Raw genomic sequence first — 21,231 nt, forward strand, 5'->3', positions numbered from 1 at the left:
ATATGCATGCTTATGAGAACATATATATATATATATACATATATATATATATATATATATATATATATATATATATATATATATATATAAATGTGTGTGTGTTTGTTTTAAGCTTATGTTAACTAATGCATGTCATGCTTCACTTAATAGGCAGCAGCAGTAATGGAGGGTGGTTTAAAACAAGTACATGCGGTATATCCTGCCCACTTTAAACTGCATCATCGGCCCCCGAACTCAGTGTGAGGGTTTCCTTGTACAGGAATGGGAAACTGAACAGCAGCCTGGAAATGCCGAGAAAGGCCCGCTTGGCAGCCGCTGCTACGAGACGAGCATGTTTTTCATGTCTCATGCTGCAGTGGGGACAGATATGTCAGCTTGCGGGATTCCTCGTCCTCTCTCCTAAATAGATCCATGTGCGAACTCACAGGCCACCAATTAACTACAGCCTGTTTCCCAGAAGAGAGGAGCTCCTCCCGCTCTCACACACTTTTGCCTGATTCAGCAACACTGGATCTCACACACACACACACACACACACAAACACAGAGAGAGAGAGACTGCTGTAGAGATATTATTGTAGGCTGAACTCACAAGAGTGGCTGTGTTTCATTCTACACTGGATTCATTGTGGGAATAACAATAAAGAAGCTGCTAGAGTTTCTTGGAAACCTAGGACATAAAAAGATGGTTCACAAAGCCATGAGTTCACACCAAGGAGGTCAGCAACACCTGGATAAAGCTAGCCATTAGCATTCCCGTTCAACAAAATATAGGTTATGTTTACTTCTCAGTGCCATAAAATAATTAAATACGATACAATGCTTTTTGGGGTCAGCCTGGCAAACCTTGAACTCCTGCTTCATAGAAGGAATTAAATGTTAAAGTTCATTGACGTCTTCCTTCCTTATTGCAGACACCTGTACATTATGTTTATGATGAGAAATGGCTTAATGGCAAAAAATATTGCTCTGTTTTGACCTACATTAACTATTGATTAAATACACCTAACCTACAAACCTACATATAACTGCAGGTTAAAGGGGTCATATGACATTGCTAAAAATAATATAATTTTGTGTATTTGATGCATGTGGTTTATGTGTTTATGTGGTTTAAGGTGCTTCCAGAAGTCATATATCCTCTTCTGACTATTATTAATTCCTCATTGTTATTAGGACATGTCCCCAAAACCTTCAAACTGGCTGTTATTAAGCCTCTCATCAAAAAACCACAACTTGACCCCAAAGAACTAGTTAATTATAGACCGATCTCGAATCTCCCTTTTCTGTCCAAGATACTAGAAAAGGTAGTGTCCTCACAATTATATTCCTTCTTAGAGAAAAATGGCATCTGTGAGGATTTCCAGTCAGAATTTAGACTGTATCATAGTACTGAGACTGCTCTCCTTAGAGTTACAAATGACCTGCTCTTATCATCTGATCGTGGTTGTATCTCTCTATTAGTGCTGTTGGATCTTAGTGCAGCGTTCAACACTATTGACCACAACATTCTTTTGCATAGACTAGAACACTTTGTTGGCATTAATGGAAGTGCATTAGCATGGTTTAAATCGTACTTATATGACCGCCATCAATTCGTAGCAGTGAATGAAGAGGTATCATATCGTTCACAAGTGCAGTATGGAGTACCTCAAGGCTCAGTACTAGGGCCGTTACCATTCACGCTTTACATGTTACCCTTGGGAAATATCATCAGGAAACACGGTGTTAGCTTTCACTGTTATGCTGATGATACTCAGCTCTATATTTCTTCGCGGCCCGGCGAAACATACCAATTTGAAAAACTAACGGGATGCATAGTCCATATAAAAAACTGGATGACGAGTAATTTCTTACTGCTAAATTCTGAAAAAAACAGAGGTGTTAATTATAGGACCTAAAAGCTCTGCATGTAATGACCTAGAACGCTGTCTAAGATTTGATGGCTGCTCTGTCAATTCTTCGTCATCAGTTAGAAACCTAGGTGTGTTATTTGATAGCAACCTTTCCTTAGAAAGCCACGTTTCTAGCATTTGTAAAACTGCATTTTTCTATCTCAAAAATATATCTAAATTACGGCCTATGCTCTCAATGTCATATGCAGAAATGTTAATCCATGCGTTTATGACCTCAAGGTTAGATTATTGTAATGCTTTATTGAGTGGTTGTTCTGCACGCTTAGTAAACAAACTCCAACTAGTCCAAAATGCAGCAGCTAGAGTTCTTACTAGAACCAGGAAGTATGACCATATTAGCCCGGTCATGTCAACACTGCACTGGCTCCCTATGAAACATCGTATAGATTTTAAAATCTTGCTTATAATTTATAAAGCCCTGAATGGTTTAGCACCTCAGTATTTGAACGAGCTCTTGTTACATTATGGTCCTCCATGTCCGCTGCATTCTCAAAACTCTGGCAACTTGATAATACTTAGAATATCTAAGTCAACTGTCATTCTCATATTTAGCGCCCAAACTCTGGAATAACCTACCTAACATTGTTCGGGAGGCAGACACACTCTGTCAGTTTAAATCTAGACTAAAGACCTATCTCTTTAACCTAGCTTACACATAACATACTAATACACTTCTAATATCCAAATCCGTTAAAGGATTTTTAGGCTGCATAAATTCGGTAAACCGGAACCGGGAACACTTCCCATAACACCCGATGTACTTGTTACATCGTTAGAAGAATGGCATCTATGCTCATATTAGTCTGTTTCTCTCTTATTCCAGGGTCACCATAGCCACCAGATCCAGTCTGTATCCAAGTCAGAGGGTCACTGCAGTCACCAGGATCCAGTATGTATCCAGCCCAGATGGTGGATCAGCATCTAGAAAGGACCTCTACAGCCCTGAAAGACAGCGGAGACCAGGACAACTAGAGCCCCAGAGACAGATCCCCTGTAAAGACCTTGTCTCAGACGACCACCGGGACAAGACCATAGGAAAAAGATGATTCTTCTGCACAATCTGACTTTGCTGCAGCCTGGAATTGAACTGCTGGTTTCGTCTGGCCAGAGGAGAACTGGCACCCCGACTGAGCCTGGTTTCTTCCAAGGTTTTTTTCTCCATTCTATCACCGATGGAGTTTTGGTTCCTTGCCGCTGTCGCCTCTGGCTTGCTTAGTTGGGGACACTTCATTTACAGCGATATCGTTGACTTGATTGCAAATTATTGCACAAATACTATTTAAACTGAACTGAGCTGCATGATGACATCACTGAATTCAATGATGAACTGCCTTTAACTGTCATTTTGCATTATTGACATTATTGAGTTTTCCTAATTAATGTTGTTCAGTTGCTTTGACGCAATCTTTTTTGTTTAAAGCACTATATAAATAAAGGTGACTTGACTTGACTTAAGGTTAAAAAACACGATTTTCCACATACTATACATTATTGTTGTTCCTCTATGCCCTGCCTTTCTGAAACATGAGGTGTATGCTGATTGGCCAGTTATCCAGTTCATTGTGATTGGCCGATGCTGTGTGTCCCGGCGTGACGAGAAAAAAAACAAGGCATTGGTTGCATCCAGTGGGGACATAATTACTGATTATTATGACTTATACTGTCTTTTTACATGTTGCGTTGCATATCCCACTGCGTAAACATAAAACCATGTCTGCATTTGTAATCGGAGAACCAACAAACAACAAGTGCTACTCTACACTGCTCAAAACTCTTGTTTGAATCATCAGTAGCAAATTATTTAAATATGAAAACATACTTACAGAGTGAGTCAGAAGCACCAGACTGTCCTTGCAAAGCTGGATTTGCACCACTTTATAGAAACAGACACTGGCACTGTAGGCCACTCTCACAGGAAACAGTCCTTGTCCTCAGTAAAATGCGCTGCACACATCTGAATATTTGGGTTGAACTGTTCTGGAAAAGTGTTGTAAATACAACTTAACCACTGATTTCTAGTTGTGTCCTCTTTTGGAAGGTCAAACAAAGTAGCTTCACTTTCACAAAGAAACACACAGTGTCTCCACAACATGGTGCCGGAGGCAACAGTGAGAATCAAAGTTACGCCTTCTTTCTTTGTGTGAACATTTGGGCGGTGTTATGCAAATCTTCCCACATCATGACATAGACATGTGGGGGCGTGCTAGAATGAGCCGTTTTAGGAGGGCGTGGTTGACTCTTAACTTTTATAAAGAATATCTCTTTGGATTTGAGACTTTAGTCTTTGCAACTTTACAGATCTTCTTTATGCACCAAGAGCTTGTAACACTCCAAAGAGAAAGGAAAAATTGAAATCGCATCATATGACCCCTTTAATGGAAAACTATTAAAACCCATAAAGCCAAAATGTAATATATCACTCTGTGATCTTGAACAACTGAGCAAAATGCTCAGAGTGGTTTAAAACTTTATAAACCGTAATCTCTAGCTTCCACTAATTATTGTACGCACATTCACGAGAGAGTGGTGTTCCAGCAGATGACGGAGGATGTAGGCGTAGCGTAATCTTTGGTGAGAATATGCTAGTCTCATGAAAATCAATTTTTTTTTAAAGTAAAGTAAAACCAGTCTCTTCTTGGTTTATATCGAAATTTATATCGAAACATTTTCTTTACAAATCCTCATTTTGTACTTCTAATTAGAGACTGATGTTTGTTTTGCTCTCTTCTCTGTGATTCCATGTTCATCAATTCTCCCTGGAGCTTATGCTACGCCTACATCCTCCCCCATCTGCTGGAACACCACTCTCTTGTGAACTTGCTTATGACAGTTAGTGGAAGCTGGAGATTACGGTTTATAAAGTTGTAAATATGGATATTTTTCTTACTCAAACATATAGATTCTCTTCAGAAGGCCTTTGTTAAAGGGTTAATTCACTCACTGCAAATTGTGTCATTAATTACTCACCCTCACATTGTTCCAAAAATGAAATCAGAGAGCTCTCTGATCCTCCGTAGACAGCAAAGCAACTGAAATGTTCCCCGGCCCCGAAACGCAGTAAGGACATTGTAAAAATGTCCAAGTAACGAGAATACTTTTTGTGTGCAAAAAAATGACATGAGGGTGAGTAATTAATGACAGAATTTTCTTATTTGGGTGAACCATCTCCATGTAGAGCACTTTTTATTATGGATGGGGGCACTTTAATTGGACTTCTATTGGACTATTGAATATCAACCCCATTCAGGTGCTAGCAGCACGCCTAAGAAATACCATAGCACCCCCATGCATAAAAATATGAAATAAAATAAAAACAATTGACTCATTGCATACATATGCATAACTTGTGCAATGCAATACATCGATGTGATTTGCAGTCACACACTTGATAATGTCATAGCATTTTATTTAGAAAATGGATCATACCATGTGTCAACTAGGCCTGCCCCCGACTAGTCACACGTTTATATTAATTTGATTAATGTAATAACCTACTACACCTGCCCTACACCTGGAACTAGTTGAGTCCTCTGCACAATCTGACTTTGCTGCAGCCTGGAATTGAACTGCTGGTTTCGTCTGGTCAGAGGAGAACTGGCCCCCGACTGAGCCTGGTTTCTCCCAAAGTCTTTTCTGCATTCTGTCACCGATGGAGTTTTGGTTCCTTGCCACTGTCGCCTCTGGCTTGCTTAGTTTGGGACACTTAATAATATTCAGTGATATCGTCGACTTGATTGCACAGATACTATTTAAACAGAACCGAGCTGAATGATGACATCACTGAAATGATGAACTGCCTTTAACTGAAAATTGAGTGTTTACTATTGTCCTTTTGCATTATTGACACTATTTTCCTATTTAATACTTTAAAGTTGCTTTGACACAATCTGTATTGTTAAAAGCACTATATAAATAAGGGTGACTTTACTTTACTTGACTTTAATATAGGCATTTAGGTGTATTACAGCCTAGCACCGGCAAAAGTAATGATTATGATGCATCAGGGAAAAAGAAGACATTTTAATTATTTATTACTTAACTAGTGCTCTCTCAGTCAGTGTCAGATGCACAGTGTCAGAGTCACATCTCCACATGTGTGCATTTAATAGAGAAATGCACCTATGGACTACATAATTAGAGAAGAATTGTTTTTTATTTGAATTGTTTGTTTAATAGTGCACAATACAATCTCTCAATACCCTAAACCCATTCATCACTTCTATGAGCCCCATTAACATTGTGACGACCTCAATACAAACACAAAAAGTGTTAAGTTCTTTCAGCAGGAAAAAACAAACAAAAAAAAATGCAAGGGATTGCGTGGGTGCCTCCATGTCATAGCCAACATTAAGCACGATGATACTCCCACACTCCTCATAAACACTTGAAATGGGCCTATATAGCGATTTTATCTTTCATATAAAAAAAATAATACCTTGTTTTGGCCATATTAACTATTAATTGCCCAGCTCCCCCTGTCAATGATTTAGTAACCCCTCAGCACTGGCGTTCAAAATTCTCTGGCGCCGCCCTAGGATTCCTTGTGGGTGAGTAATCATGGGGTAATTTTCATTTGTGGTTGAACTATCCCTTTTAAAGACCCAACTTAACTAAACCTTTTGAAGGATTTGAAACTAAACTAAGTTGAAGTAACTAATTGCAGCAGCATTTTATTTCATTTTTTATTTATTTATTTTTATTTTTTTACAGTGAATGCTTCAGTTCAGTTGAGATCATTACTGGCAATAAAATATAGCTTTTTTAAGCATTTACATTAGATTATTTCATTATTTTTATTTTTAAATGATGTTCTCTGTAAAGTTGTAGAGAGTTACACATCATTCTGGTATGCCTGGTTGTGTCATGTAAAAATTACGAGGTTTACTATCATTTGATTTATGTATCTTACAAATTTGTATATCTGTCTGTCTGTCATCTCTTTCAGCTTCTAACCATGTAAATCCGGTTAACCTTGGTAAAAATATGAAAGCATTTTTGTGGAGATTCACAGTAGATAGAAGCTCTACCACAGCAGTCTGAAATTCCTACAACAGTCAAAGTCAAAATCTGATATTATATTGTGTAATTTTTGGGGAAAAACACTTAACTATTCCTTTAGTACTTTAAACTGAACAAATGCTTTTTCTCTCAACTGCATCAAAGGTCACGAACAGGTTGAGCAGATTGTTTTAGGTTGGTATTGTTGGAACAGATTGTTCTGTGCTTCTCTTGAACCCTTGTGACTGAGAGTCTTGGCATGCTTCCAGTGGAGCTTCCTGTTGGCCGGAACTCTCTTTCAAATGAAGGGATCAACAAGGAAGTGGCACGAGATAACAGGCCTCAGCCTGCTCCAGCTCTCTGGAACTCGGAGTCAAGAGATATTGATAAGAATAAAGGAGCTGTGCTTGTACTAAAGGTTCACAGACAGCAGGGGAATATGTTTGCTGTGAGCACATGCTGAAGTGGGTAACTGGCAAATGCCTTCTTGCTTAACACTGCTCTACTGTTCTCACTGAGCTGAAAAAAAGAGGCATAGAGGAAGTGCAGACAGCTGCCAGAAACCATAGAATGAGAAGATCTAAGAGTCCAGGCAGGAAACTGCAGCAGAGAGTTTCAGACCACCAGGCTCTACCATGCTGTCTGCTCTCTGTGTCTTTCAAATAGTGCTTGTTAAGCCTCAATATAAACACATGTGCACACGCAATTACTTAGAAGTCCATCAAAATATCTCTGTTTACCCAGCCAGCAAATTCATGTGGGGCCCAGATGGGTGGCACCCTAACTATGGCCCAGTCAGTTTTGTCCTCAGTTTCCATGAGGGCCCCACATGGGTCAGCCCAGATGAGCAGAGGAAATGAACACCGCTCAATGCTACAGAGTGCTAAAAATCAGACTGAAGCAGCACTGCAGTACTGCTTGATAATTAAATTATTCACTATGCATTTTTACCATTTTTAATTCTTATAATGTTAAATGAGGATGTTCCCCAAAAGGAGTTCTTGGGAGGTTTTGTCAGGTTAAGCTCACTTCTGGGCACAAATGTGTTCCCAAAATATGGTTCAATAGGTACACACACAAGCATACACACACTGAAGTGCAGAGTTTTCATAGACAATTTATTTATTTTTATTGTACAAACTGTATATCAACTACTCCTAAACACACAACCCTCCACAGAAATTTGTTTGCATTTAAAAAACAAACAAACAACAACAAAAACAATTTCTGGTAACAAAAACAGGGCCACATAAGGTAAAATATTGTGATTATTACTATCCTTGTAGGGGTCTCCACAACATAGACAATACCTCAACCACAAACACACACACACACACACACACACACACACACACATGTTGGTTTCTGTAAATTGTGGGGACTTTCCACAGACTTCTCCAGTCTCCACAGCTTCAAAAACGTCAGGTTTTGCTATCCTCGTGGGGACATTTGGCCCAGATTCAGTCAAATGCAGCAAAGTTGATTGGGCAGCGCTTCATAGTACAAGTGGACAATGACCCAAAACATACAGCAAAAGCAACCCAGGAGTTTTTGAAGGTAAACAAGTGGAATATTCTCAGTCATAAAGTCAGTCTCCTGATCTCAACCGATTGAGCATGCATTTCACTCGCTGAAGACAAAATTAAAGGCAGAAAGACCCTCAAACAAACAACAACTGAAGTCAGCTGCAGCAAAGGCCTGGCAAAGCATCACAAGGGAGGAAAACCAGTCTTTGGTGATGTCCATGAGTTCCAGACTTAAGGCAGTCATTGCATGCAAAGTTTTCTCAACAAAATATTAAAAATGAGCATTTTGTTTATGATTATATTTATTTGTCCAATTACATTTGAGCCCCTGAAAATGGGGGGACTGTGTATAAAAATAGATGTCATTTCTAAGCTTTTATTGTTATAATTTTGTTCAACCCCTTGAATTAAAGCCTAAAGTCTGCACTTCAGTTTCATCTTGTTTCATTTGAATCCTATTCTGGTGGCTTACAGAGCCGAAATTATGAAAATTGTCTCAGTGTGTCATCATTTATTAACGTTTTATTGATTACATTTTTCTTACTTTTTGCTATACTAAACTTTAAAATAATTTGCTAAACAAATTTGCCTAAACGAATTTAAAACATTATTTTCCAAAGGAAATCATCTTCCTCTTTTTCCAAAAGGAAACTGATAAGCGTTCTCTGCATGCCATACTTCCTTACAGAAAAGACAACCATTATCATGTCCAAATAAAACTGTCCGTTGGTTAACAAATAGTGTGCCTTCATTAGACAATTACAGGAGATTATGTGTAGGTGTGTTTTCTTTTCCAGCCCAGGTGTCTGCCGGTCTGCAGTGAGCTTTTGTTCTTTTGCATCCACAGTACAGCATGTCTGAAAGCATCGCATCATCAGACATCACATGGCTTAAACGAATCAGGCTCTTTTCTTTTAAAAAGAAGCTTTAATCCTCACCACCATACCATAGAAAAGGTTTTCCCCTCGATATGAATCATGATGAAACACAGATGGTATAGGCCTACAGGAAACTTCACTGCGATCTTATCAACACAGAAATTCCCTTGTATAACATTTTACTAATTTTGATTATAAGGCTGAATAACTTGTTATTAATGTGCACAATACTTAAGGAAGCAAACGTTGCTGGGAATTCTCATTTGCCTGCAGGGAGCAGGCTACACTTCTATAACAAGGAAATAAGTGACTTTATTTGATCCATTTTACAGTATGCCATAAAGATATATACTGTTAATGCTATAATATAATTACACAATGAGGATTAGCCTAATTTTTATATATAGAAATCCTAACAGGAATCCACATTGGCAGATATTGCAGGGGTTTTTTTTTCTGCACACAGTGAAAGTATGGTCACAACTGACTGCATTTATTTTCCACATTAAAAGGTTTAATTTAATTGAATACTTCTGCTTGAATGATTATGGTTAGAATTGTCTTATATTTTCATTTGATTCCAGCAAACAGTGACCATTGTGAGGAATTTTAGTATAAAGTCACTTTAGATATTATGGTAAACGTCACTGCATGCTGTTATGCATATGCCATCATATGTTTTTATATTTTGGTTAATAATTCATAATATGTTGAGATGAAAATGGCATTAGACTGTTTTCTTTTATCATTTGAAAAAATAATAAAATAAAATGATTATCAAATGTAGCCCACTACAAAACAATTGTCATGTGAAACTTCAAAACATTTTAAACCAAAACAGCAAATACAAAAAACAGATCACATTTAAATGAGAATCAATCAATACATAATATTTTATTTATGTTTTTATTTACATATTTTTTGTATCTGCACAATTTGAATATGGAAACCACTTCCCAAATTGTAATTACCGAGTACACAATGATGGGAAGAGGAGTAACAGCTGTAATATTCCAGAAGGAAGTAAACCAATGAGACTTGACTGCAGCATGGTTGTTTTACAGTAAGGATACTGCTGAAGCTTCATATGAATAATTGTCTGAGTACAGCATATGCTTATACATTTTTAGACAAAACTGTGCTCTTATTTTTGTAGAAACACTTGTTTTTGTGTTTGACAGAAACCTGGTTAAACCAGATGATAACATTATTTTAAATGAGTCTACCCCACAAGATTACCTTTTAGACACGGCTCATGTTTAAAACAGTAAAGGGGGAGGTGTTGCTACAATTTATAACAATATTTTCAGTATTTTTCAGAGAGCGGGCTTCAAGTATAACTTGTTTGAAGTAATGGTGCTTCATATAACATTATCCAGAAAAACACGTTAATGGTAAATCCCCTGTGATGTTTGTACTGCCTACTGTATACAGGCCACCAGGGCACCATACAGACTTTATTAAAGAGTTTGCTGATTTTATATCAGAGTAAGTGCTGGTTGCAGATAAAGTCTTAATTGTTAGTGATCTTAGTATCCATGTTGATAATGAAAAAGATGCATTGGGATCAGCATTCATAGACATTCTGAACCCTTTTAGGGTTAGGCAACATGTGTCAAGACCTGCTTATTTTCAAAATCATACTCTAGATTTAATACTGTCACATGGAATTGATGTTAACGGTGTTGAAATTCTGCAGCAAAGCGATGACATCTCAGATCATTATCTAGTCTTGTGCAAACTTCATATAGCTAAAACTATAAATTCTACTCCTTTTAACAAGTATGGTAGAACCATCACTTCTACCAAAAAAGACTGCTGTGTAAGTAATCTTCCTGATTTATCTCAGTTCTTTAGCATATCCAATACTGTAGCTCAGAAAAACTTGATGACGTAACAGAAACTATGGACTCTCTCTTTTCTAGCATTTTAGATACGGTTGTTCCTTTACACTTACGGAAGATTAAGGAAAAAAGACTAAAACAAAACAATAATTATCACACTCTCAACATAAAGAAAGCACCCTATAAAACAGAGAGCAGCTGGAGGAAAACAAAACAAGAGGTATTTTGTGTTGCATAGCTGGAAAGTACCCTATCCTACAGAAAAGCATTAAAAACTGCTAGATCTGATTACTTTTTTTTTCGTCTCTTTTAGAAGAAAACAAACATAAACCCAGGTATTAGCCACTGCACTCTCAGAACTCTGGGAATTCCCAGACAGCAACATTAATTAGGATGACTGGAACCGGGAACACTTCCCATAACACTCAATGTACTTGCTACATCGTTAGAAGAATGGCATCTATGCTACTATTGGTCTGTTTCTCTCTTATTCCAAGGTCACCGTAGCCACCAGATCCAGTCTGTATCCAGGTCAGATGGTCACTACAGTCACCCGGATCCAGTACGTATCCAGCCCAGATGGTGGACCAGCACCTAGAAAGGACCTCTACAGCCCTGAAAGACAGCGGAGACCAGGACAACTAGAGCCCCAGAGACAGATCCCCTGTAAAGACCTTGACTCAGATGGCCACCAGGACAAGACCACAGGAAACAGATGATTCTTTCTGTACAATCTGACTTTGCTGCAGCCTGGAATTGAACTGCTGGTTTCGTCTGGCCAGAGGAGAACTGGCCCCCTGACTGAGCCTGGTTTCTCCCAAGGTTTTTTCTCCATTCTGTCACCGATGGAGTTTTGGTTCCTTGCCGCTGTCACCTCTGGCTTGCTTAGTTGGAGACACTTAATAATATCCAGCGACTTTGTTGTCTTGATTGCACAGATACTATTTAAACTGAACCGAGCTGGATGATGACATCACTGAATTCAATGATGAACTGTCTTTGTGTTTTCTATTGTCCTTTTGTGTTATTGACACACTATTTTCCTATTTGATACTGTAAAGCTGCTTTGACACAACCTGTATTGTTAAAAGCGGTATATATATAAAGGTGACTTGACTTGAATAGAAACAGTCTATGGATAATTTATGGATAGTTTACAAACTGCACAGCAATACCACCTCCCTTTATTTGTGGAATTGCAGAGGGGGAAATCTGGAAGCAGAACAGAAAATACTTAAGAGTCAGAATAGGGACATTTCTTCCTTAATGCAAAATTCCTAGCAATGACGAAACCATTTCACACAAATGTAAACAATATCCAGCAAAAAAATTTTCATTCCAGCCTTTTATTCAACTCTTATCTTTTCCAACCCATTTATCTCCTTTACTCTGCAACTGTCTGAGTGCTTTTACAAGATGAACTTGATAAACCGCAGCAGGTTCAGTCCAGCTAGTCTTGTTTAAATATAATAAAAACTCTTCCTGGATCTTATAACAATTATCAACATTACATGTTTACTCTGAGCAAATGCTATCTGGTAAGTGCACTGACTTATTAGCATATTATTCCCAAGTTAGTCACTTGTTCTGTGATGAGCTGCCATTCTCCCGTGTCAACAGAGGATGCAGCCAAATAAAAAAAGTTTGTTGAAGCCATTTGTATGTATATGAGGGTTAGCAGGAAAACTGAAGCCAGAAAAACTTCTTATGAAGATGATATACTGACACCGATAATGTGTTTCTGTTGTATTCAACAATGCTTTTAAATAAGAACTGTGACATCATTTTTCTTTCCTTTTTATGCAAAACAATCTGCTTGAGAAAGCTGCGGAAAGTCCAGGCCAGTTTTCCCTGAGTGTTAATGGAAAACTGACCAGCAGTCAGTAACAGAGCTATATTTTGTATACACAATGCGTCTTTCTGTTCCTTTTTCTCATCCCGTCAGACTACCCTTATTTTCATGGTAATTTTAGCTTACATTTCTGCCTGAAGACATCATGACAAATAGAGTCAGCATTTTCAGTAAACAAGCTTCACTGCTCACATGCCATTCCATATTGTTTTCTCTTACTATTGACTTTTGAAAAAGGATTAGTCAAGACGACTTAATTTATCATTTATTTAGCAATGAGTACTTATATGAAAAGCTTATAATTATAGGCCATTGGTATTTTGGTAGTTTTGGGAAGTGTTCATATAAAGTGTCATGAAATGTACACCGGATTTCTTCAGAAACAGGGCAACTGAATTTCCTTTTTTTGTGTGTGTGTGTGTCTGTGTGTGTGTGTGCATTAAAGTACCCATTAGGGTTATATCTGTTATTATAATTATTGTGTGTGTGTATATATATATATACCCTTTTAGATACATATTATGTGTAAATACATATTTTGTTACTTACAGCCCATACACAGTAAATCATGTGCACATCTATACAGGTCTTCTGATTCTTGCTTATTGTTGTTTTTATTTTTTTATTCTACTTACTTTTTAAGTCAATATTTTATGTATATGCAAGTACCCAGAGTTCCTGAAAGCCAAAGCAAATTCCTTGTGTGTTTGTGCACACAAGCTCCTTCTGCATCGGATTATTATGTCTGTCTTGTTTAAAATGCATGTTGTAAACGATTTTAATTTTTAATTCAAGTTTATGAGCTAAAATAAAATTTTACTGCTACTTAGTAGCCTATCTGCTTGTAAAAGTTAAGCCGATAACATTAGCGCCTTCTTGTGGATAGACGTGTATTATCGTGACTAAAAGGAAAGTCAGAGCTATCGTGTCATAGCTTACGACTCGAATGTTATTCAGTATAGTCATGTTTCTGGGCACAAACATGTCAAAATACCATAAAATAACATAAGTTTGGTAATATCTGTTCATCAACAATAGGGAGGTGTTTTGTTAGGGAATACGTTTACAGTAAGGCGGCAGATCTGGAAGAGCACAGAGGGGGAGGGGAAGAGCATTTGAAGTACCAGGAATAGTATTACTGACAACCTACCCTTACTGGAACCCTAGTGAGGGCGGAGCTAAACTAGAACATGACTGGGATGCCACTACAAATAACAGAGGACTTCAGCACTGCAGAGTGAAGAAACACTAACTTCTCTGAACAAGACACCAGCTCGCTCAGCCAGCCGGAGTAGAGACAAACTACTTTGGATATTACTAAAAGTTCTCATCTACCAAAAGAGACTCAAAGGTAAGAGACACTTTCAGAGTCTTCTTTTGAAATTAGAGTATTTATAAAGTGCTTTATACAGTATAGTTTATCTGTATATAATTTTAGGATTAAGCCTTACCTTATATACTTATTTAAACACATACAGCTTACATATGTATCTTGTTTATTACTGTAGGCTATGTATGAAGGACTAAGAAAAAGTAATGCCAAAAAATCATGATTTTATCAAGCTTAAATTAAAATAATTTTATACTAGATTAAGTGTAACTTTACTACATGTACTTCAGTCTACAATGATACAGCATCACGTCTTAGTTTGATAACTGGCTTACTTTAACTGATACTTTAATATAGACATTTACTCCAATTCAGTTTTACTGAACGTACGTTTTCTGTGGTACTAATCTAAAATCTTTCATCTGTTGTCAGCTTTAAGAGGCTCACTCTTTCGCCGTAAGAGCTGCACACTGCGTTGTATTCCCGGCAGCTGGAGGTTTGTGCGTAGCGCCATGGTCACCCACAGCAAGTTTGACAACGCAATGAGCAGCAGCCTGTTTGATGCAAGCATGCGGCTGACGTCTCACCATTACAAGACCTTCAGCTCAAAGCTGCAGTTCCAGATGGTGCAGCACGCCGTCAGGATGCTCCAGGAGAGCGGATTCTACTGGGGCTCCATCAGCGGCAAAGACGCCAATCACCTGTTGAACTCGGAGCCCAGCGGGACCTTTCTGGTGCGAGACAGCTCAGACAACCGGCACTTCTTCACGCTCAGCGTCAAGACCGAGTCGGGCACCAAGAACCTGCGGGTGCAGTGTGACAACAAGTCCTTTTTCCTTCAGACGGACTCCAAGAGCATGCAGTCCGTGCCCCGCTTCGACTGCGTGCTGAAACTCGTCCATCACTACATGCCCTCGTCCAGAAGCTCTCTGTCCATCGGGAGCTCAAGGAACTCATACTACATCTACACGGGGGGCGAGAAGATCCCTCTGGAGCTGTTGAGACCCCTTCCTTGCATAATGTCCTCCCTGCAGCATCTCTGCAGGAAGACTGTCAATGGACATATAGACGTTTCCAGCAAAAGAGAGCAGCTGCCTCAACAGCTGAAAGACTTCTTACAAGAGTATGACGCTCCCATTTAAAGAGCTCTGCCTAGCGAAGAAATGAGAAGTGGTGAGAGAGCTAAAGCTAGGTGTAACTCGAGGTAAAGCTTGTTGGACCAAGAAGTATTGAGCTGTCCATGAGTACATGGAGTTTGCCAGTCAACCGTGTGCGGTCATGAGAACTTTCACTGATGCATTCTTTTGGGACTGATCTTGAAGCACCGTTCTTGCCATGACAGTCTCGATGAATGGACGTTTGTACTGTTTTCTGTACCAGTGCCAGTATCATAACCCACTCTGTGGGCACCAATCATTGCCTCTGCACTGCCCCGAATCTGTGAGCTCCACCAAGCAGGGAGATAGCGAGCCATTTAACAGAAATCAGCCGCTGCCGCCTTCTTCCAAGTACTGTAAATATTTTTGCCTTTCAGCAGAAAAAGGAAGAAGTCAGTTACAGCACAGCACTGAGGCATAGCAGACATGCCACTGAGAAATGCCTTCTGGAGTCAAAGCGGTTCCGATAAAACACTCCAGGACTGAACACAGATTGAGATGGACAAATGTTGATATTCTACTTGTACTTGAAAAACACTTTGGAACAAAATGTCTGTGTCAGGAGCAGTTCAAAGCAGACTGCTTGTTATTGAATGTATTAACATACATGAGTGTTTTGTGTCTACAGATCACCCATGTTTCACCTTGTCACACATGATGCTGTTTACAAACATGAAGATGACTTTAGATCGGTTATCTTTTGTATAGACATCTCAACCATGTTTTGATGTTACATATTTATATTTATAAAAACAAGAAAACATTTCAGTAATTTATTAAAGAGCAATATTTTTGTAAAAATGAACTCCATGTCTCTGGGTTTTTCATTTCGCACAGTGTTTTACCTCAGATTCACACTGCAAAGGTATGAAATAGATCAAAATGTAGATGAATCAGCGTTGCCGGCGCCTATGATTCAGATTCCCGGAGCGCCGCGCCTGGAAGGGTTAAAGTTGATTCAGAGATATTCACTTTAGTGAGCGGGAATGTTTCCCCCACCCTTCGCCTTCTCTGACAAGGCTCTTCCAGTAAGACTTTGACTGATATAAGGAAGCTCTGGATTACAGTTAATGTTTTAAACAGTATTTAAGAGAACAAATGTGGCTTAATATCTTGCATGCAGGAACAAATGAGCAGATTACATAAGAGAAGAAAAATAACTCATTGTTTCTGTGAATGATAATAAAGTTACATTTTCTATAATAAAGTGATCAGATTCTATTTACAAAACATATTTAATATAATACAACTAGCCAAAGGTTCAAACACAACTACTTGTTCATAGTTATTACTATTTTTAACTAAAATGGATGTTGTTTTATTTTCTTCTCAATCAACTTCATTTCATACTTTTTAAACAGCATTGAGGGAGTTCATATGTATGCCACACACTTGATTCTTCACATTTCACAAAAAAAAAAAAAAAAAAAAATAGATCAATAAAAATCAAATGAATGCTAAAAATATTTTATTAAAGAAACTCATACACAAAGACAGTTTATATTAAATTAAAATTCAATTAAACAGAAGCCATCGGAAATATTAAATATTAATGCAGTAAATGTTCAGTCCTTTAAATGGTAGTGTAAGAGTAGAAACAGCTGATCTCTCTCTCTCTCTCTCTCTCGCTCTCTCTTTAAACAAGTGTAGCTTTACTTGGTAGAGACTGTGATAAAGGGGAAGAGGTGTGACTGCTGCAACTCTTTTGAACTCAGTCTTCTGGGAAACCAATCAGGTTTCTAAAGTCACACTGTGTTGTGGCATACCTAACAGGATTGGAATGTACTTCACACAGCTGGGGAGTGTGTGTGTGTGTGTGTGTGAGTGAGTTTTTCTGAGAATGTGTGATAGAGAGCGACTGTATTTATATGAGCAAGGCAATGTGCATGTGACAGTTGGTACATCACCAGAATCAATATGTTGTCACAATGAGGAAAAAAATTATAATTTATATCTGAGTTCAGACCTTGATAGAGTTAAAGTTTAAGCCCTCTAGTGCTCCTCGCATGGCAGTCAAAAATGACAGAATTTTTTTTTTATTATTTGTTTACGTCAATAAAATGAATGTACTAGTTTGATATTTTGTATTTTCAGGCTATTTTATGGTACTAAATTATATTTATGCAGTGGTTATAACCTATGTATCACATGTTAACCATTTTTGAAGCATATACCTGAAAATAAAATTCCCAACTTAAACTGTGGTAAATCATGAATGCTTTGAAGTTTGGTCACACTTTGAAGACACTTTGCAGATTAATGCTGAAGTAAAAAAAAAAAAATGTGAACGTAAAAGCAGTATAAGAGTTTATTGTTGTGAAAAGTGCACAAAAAAAATTCCCAAACAGTTCTACTTGTGTGCTACTCTGAGAAAATAAAAGCCATTCATCAAAAGAAGTTATGTTCCAAATTTGAGGTTGATATCAACAAATGAGGACCATTTAATCTTTTTGAATCATCTCCTTGTTTTTTATTTATTTTTGTGCATGTTCGCATAGCAAGTGCCAAAGCCAAAGGAATGAATTTGTACTATTCCAATGAAAAAAATAAAAAATAGCCGAATTGCTCCAGAGGTTAAGCTGCTGTTTATGAATTATAACTACAGTGGCCCATGCATGTTCAAGCTCAAACCTGAGCTTTGCTTGCATGCAGCACCAAATCATCCAGTTTCTTTAAAATGCTATAAATTTCATTCAACCCTTCAAGAAATATTACTGAGCTTGGCAATAATACACAGTTCAGGCCCATGGATTGAGTCAACAAAATGTCAAATTTGAAATAATGAGTTTTGGTCGCATGGGAAAAACTGTTTCACCACAGAGAAATTAGTTGCTTCTGACAAACAGGCACATTGTGTACTAAAAACCCTATGCCTTTTTCTTCTTCCTGCTATACTGATGTTTACAGTAAAACGAGAAAAAAAAAACAACAAAAAAAAAACCTTCCTTCTCTCACAACACGTGAACTATAAGACTCTAAAGCAGGAAACAGTTTCGTACCAGCCACACAAAGGCGTGCAACCAGCTGCTGCTGCATGCATGTGCAGAACCAACTCATTTTTCTGCATTTACCAGAATTCACTGACAGTCTGTTGTTTAGGTGCAAATTCTTTCTGGTCTGGTAGTATTTGTTTTCTACATCCTCGTTGATAATGTTGCATTAAAAAAATAAAAATAAAAAAAAATAATAATATATATATATATTTTTTTACCCGGATAGACGAGAATAAACATGAAACTATAAAACTAATATGCATTTGTATGAGTCAAGTCATAGTCATCATAAATCTGCCTCCCAAAGACCTTTGATATTAGATTAGAAATATATTTACATACCGAGACTTTTAAACATGTTTAAATACAATTTTAGTAAATTTAATCAACAATCACAAAGAAACAGGTAACAAAAAAATAAATAAAATAAAATAAAATAAAATAAAATAAAATAAAATAAAATAAAATAAAATAAAATAAAATAAAATAAAATAAAATAAAAATTGAAAATTTAACCAAAACACTTTCTTGTACAAAAGTACTAATCTTTGTTTTATGTATGGCATTATTTGTTTATTTATTTTGTTGAGTGTTAGGGTTGTGTTCAAATCTTTAACCCTGTGTGTGAGCTGTAGCAGTCATTTTTATTTTTATTTTAGATTGCTGTGGTAAAACACAAAAGCTCCTTTCATCAGTTCTAATAAGGTTAATATCACATTTCAGTTCTAAGCCAGCTGCCAGCTTTTCCAGTGTACTCCATAATCAAATGTGAAATTCTCTAGTACCCGAGCGAATGATCATGTGATTCCACAGAACTTCTTTGTAATTGTGCAAGCCAGTGAGCTGTAATAGTAACGCGCCGTCACAAATACCTCACGCCTTCTCTTGCTTATTCTTTTTTTTGCTTTCATATGGCATGTGCCACGCTGCTTTTGTCTTACCTGAGCTTAACGAGTGCCACCTTGACTGCATTCTTTTCTTTAGAAATAAGGAAGTTGTAGATCTACAGTGAAATGAAAAAACGAACGAAAGTCGATCTAGTGAGAGAAGGAAGTATATATGATGCTTAAAATTATTTCAGCTCAGCTATTTGGAAGTATGACATTATAATGATTCATTGACACTACTGAGGTCAAATATTAAGGAATTTACCTAAAACTACTCTGAAAAAAGAACTGCTTACATATTCATATGAATTACTTTTGTTATCAACTTCCAACCCGACTTTACAACAGATGTCATAACTTCCCAGAACACTTATCTCAGATGTCTATGAAAATAAAATGACGCCTTTATGGACTCTAAAGATAACCAATGCTTACGACATGAAAATATGTACTAAAATGAAAGACGTCGGTCTTGTTCAAAGGGACTGCCCCTTACAAGCACCTCATTGTCATTCTTCTCATTTTGCAGCTGTGGCTGCACTTTTCCAGTATGACGAAAGGGAAATGATGTAATCTCTATGCAGGGAAGATGCTTTTGTGAGAGGCTTTTCATCAACATTTCGAAAGTGCTCTCTGTGTTTAAACACGGTGACTGGTTACTCCCCTAAGGTGTATAATTTAAAGCACACTGTTACAAACAGACTCAGAATCCAACACAAATGCTTGTTTGGCATGTATCCGTGATACAGAGCAGTCAATGGATCTGTAGATTGAGTCAGGCAGGGTAAGTCTCACTCCCACTCATACAAGTGCACTAGACGCAGACATAAAGACACCTACATATACATCATGCTCATTGTGCTTACAGTATATGTCTTTTATGACGACGCTAAGCGCGTGAGGAAATATTATCGAATCTCATAGCAGTCTGATCTCTCAATGACACAATAAAATTGTGATATTTTCTTTTTGATGCAAATTCAAGGCAAAATGATTAATGTTTAAATTAAAATAGTTACATAATAATACAACTATAGCTGTGTCCCAACTTGCATAGCCTAATTAAGCACTATTAAATTGCATTTTGTAGTACAAATAGTGTGTAAGTAGTGTTTTTTTATGACTAAATAATATCCAAATGATGCAATTAACTGAAAAAAAGTGTAATATTGGCAGTGCTGGGTGGATTACTTACAAATTGTAATCCGTCACTGATTACAGATTACATGATGAAAAATAACTACTTTGATTTCTTCGATTTCACAGATACTATTTGAACTGAACTGAGCTGGATGATGAGATCACTGAATCAATAAAGAAAACTGGAAAATTGAGTGTGTACTATTGTCCTCTTGCATTATCGACACACTGTTTTCCTGTTTAAAATAAGAATTTACTGCCCTTGTGTGAACACTATGTAATCATGTAATCTATAAAAAGTAACTGTAATCTGTTTTATGAGCACATAAAATGTCATATACTGTAATTACGAGTACTTAATTTCTGGAATCTGATTACATATAATCAGTTACTACCCAGCATTGAATCTTGGACACCTAAGTTATGTTTTGTGTGGTTGCCTGTCCCATAGCCCTACATGAAACAAATGGTTTACTATTCATATATACGTATAGCTATGGTTTCTAACTTGCTCTCAAGTGTTCACGGACCTGCTTTGACCTTTCCAATATGGCTGACAGCTTACGTATAGCGGCCCATAAAAACATATGCTAATGAGGCATCTATGTATATATTTACGGGGAACTCCTAGTGGTTGCTAGGCTTCTTTGTATATGGCTCAGGTCCCGTCTTCAGTGATTTTTTTTTTCTTAGCCATACTTGTCTGCTGGC

At 37.5% G+C, this 21,231-nt stretch overlaps 1 protein-coding gene across 1 annotated transcript; it reads left to right on the plus strand.

Annotated features, from left to right (window-relative positions):
• The first annotated feature begins 14,211 nt into the window (after positions 1-14,211).
• On the plus strand, positions 14,212-16,305 carry socs3a (suppressor of cytokine signaling 3a). Its single transcript, XM_019077235.2, has 2 exons — positions 14,212-14,364; positions 14,776-16,305. The coding sequence occupies exon 2, from the start codon at positions 14,856-14,858 to the stop codon at positions 15,483-15,485; it is 630 nt and encodes a 209-aa protein (XP_018932780.2). The 5' UTR covers positions 14,212-14,364; positions 14,776-14,855; the 3' UTR covers positions 15,486-16,305.
• The last annotated feature ends 4,926 nt before the right edge of the window (positions 16,306-21,231 follow it).

Source organism: Cyprinus carpio, chromosome B3 (genome assembly GCF_018340385.1).
Source record: "Cyprinus carpio isolate SPL01 chromosome B3, ASM1834038v1, whole genome shotgun sequence".
NCBI lineage: Eukaryota > Metazoa > Chordata > Actinopteri > Cypriniformes > Cyprinidae > Cyprinus > Cyprinus carpio.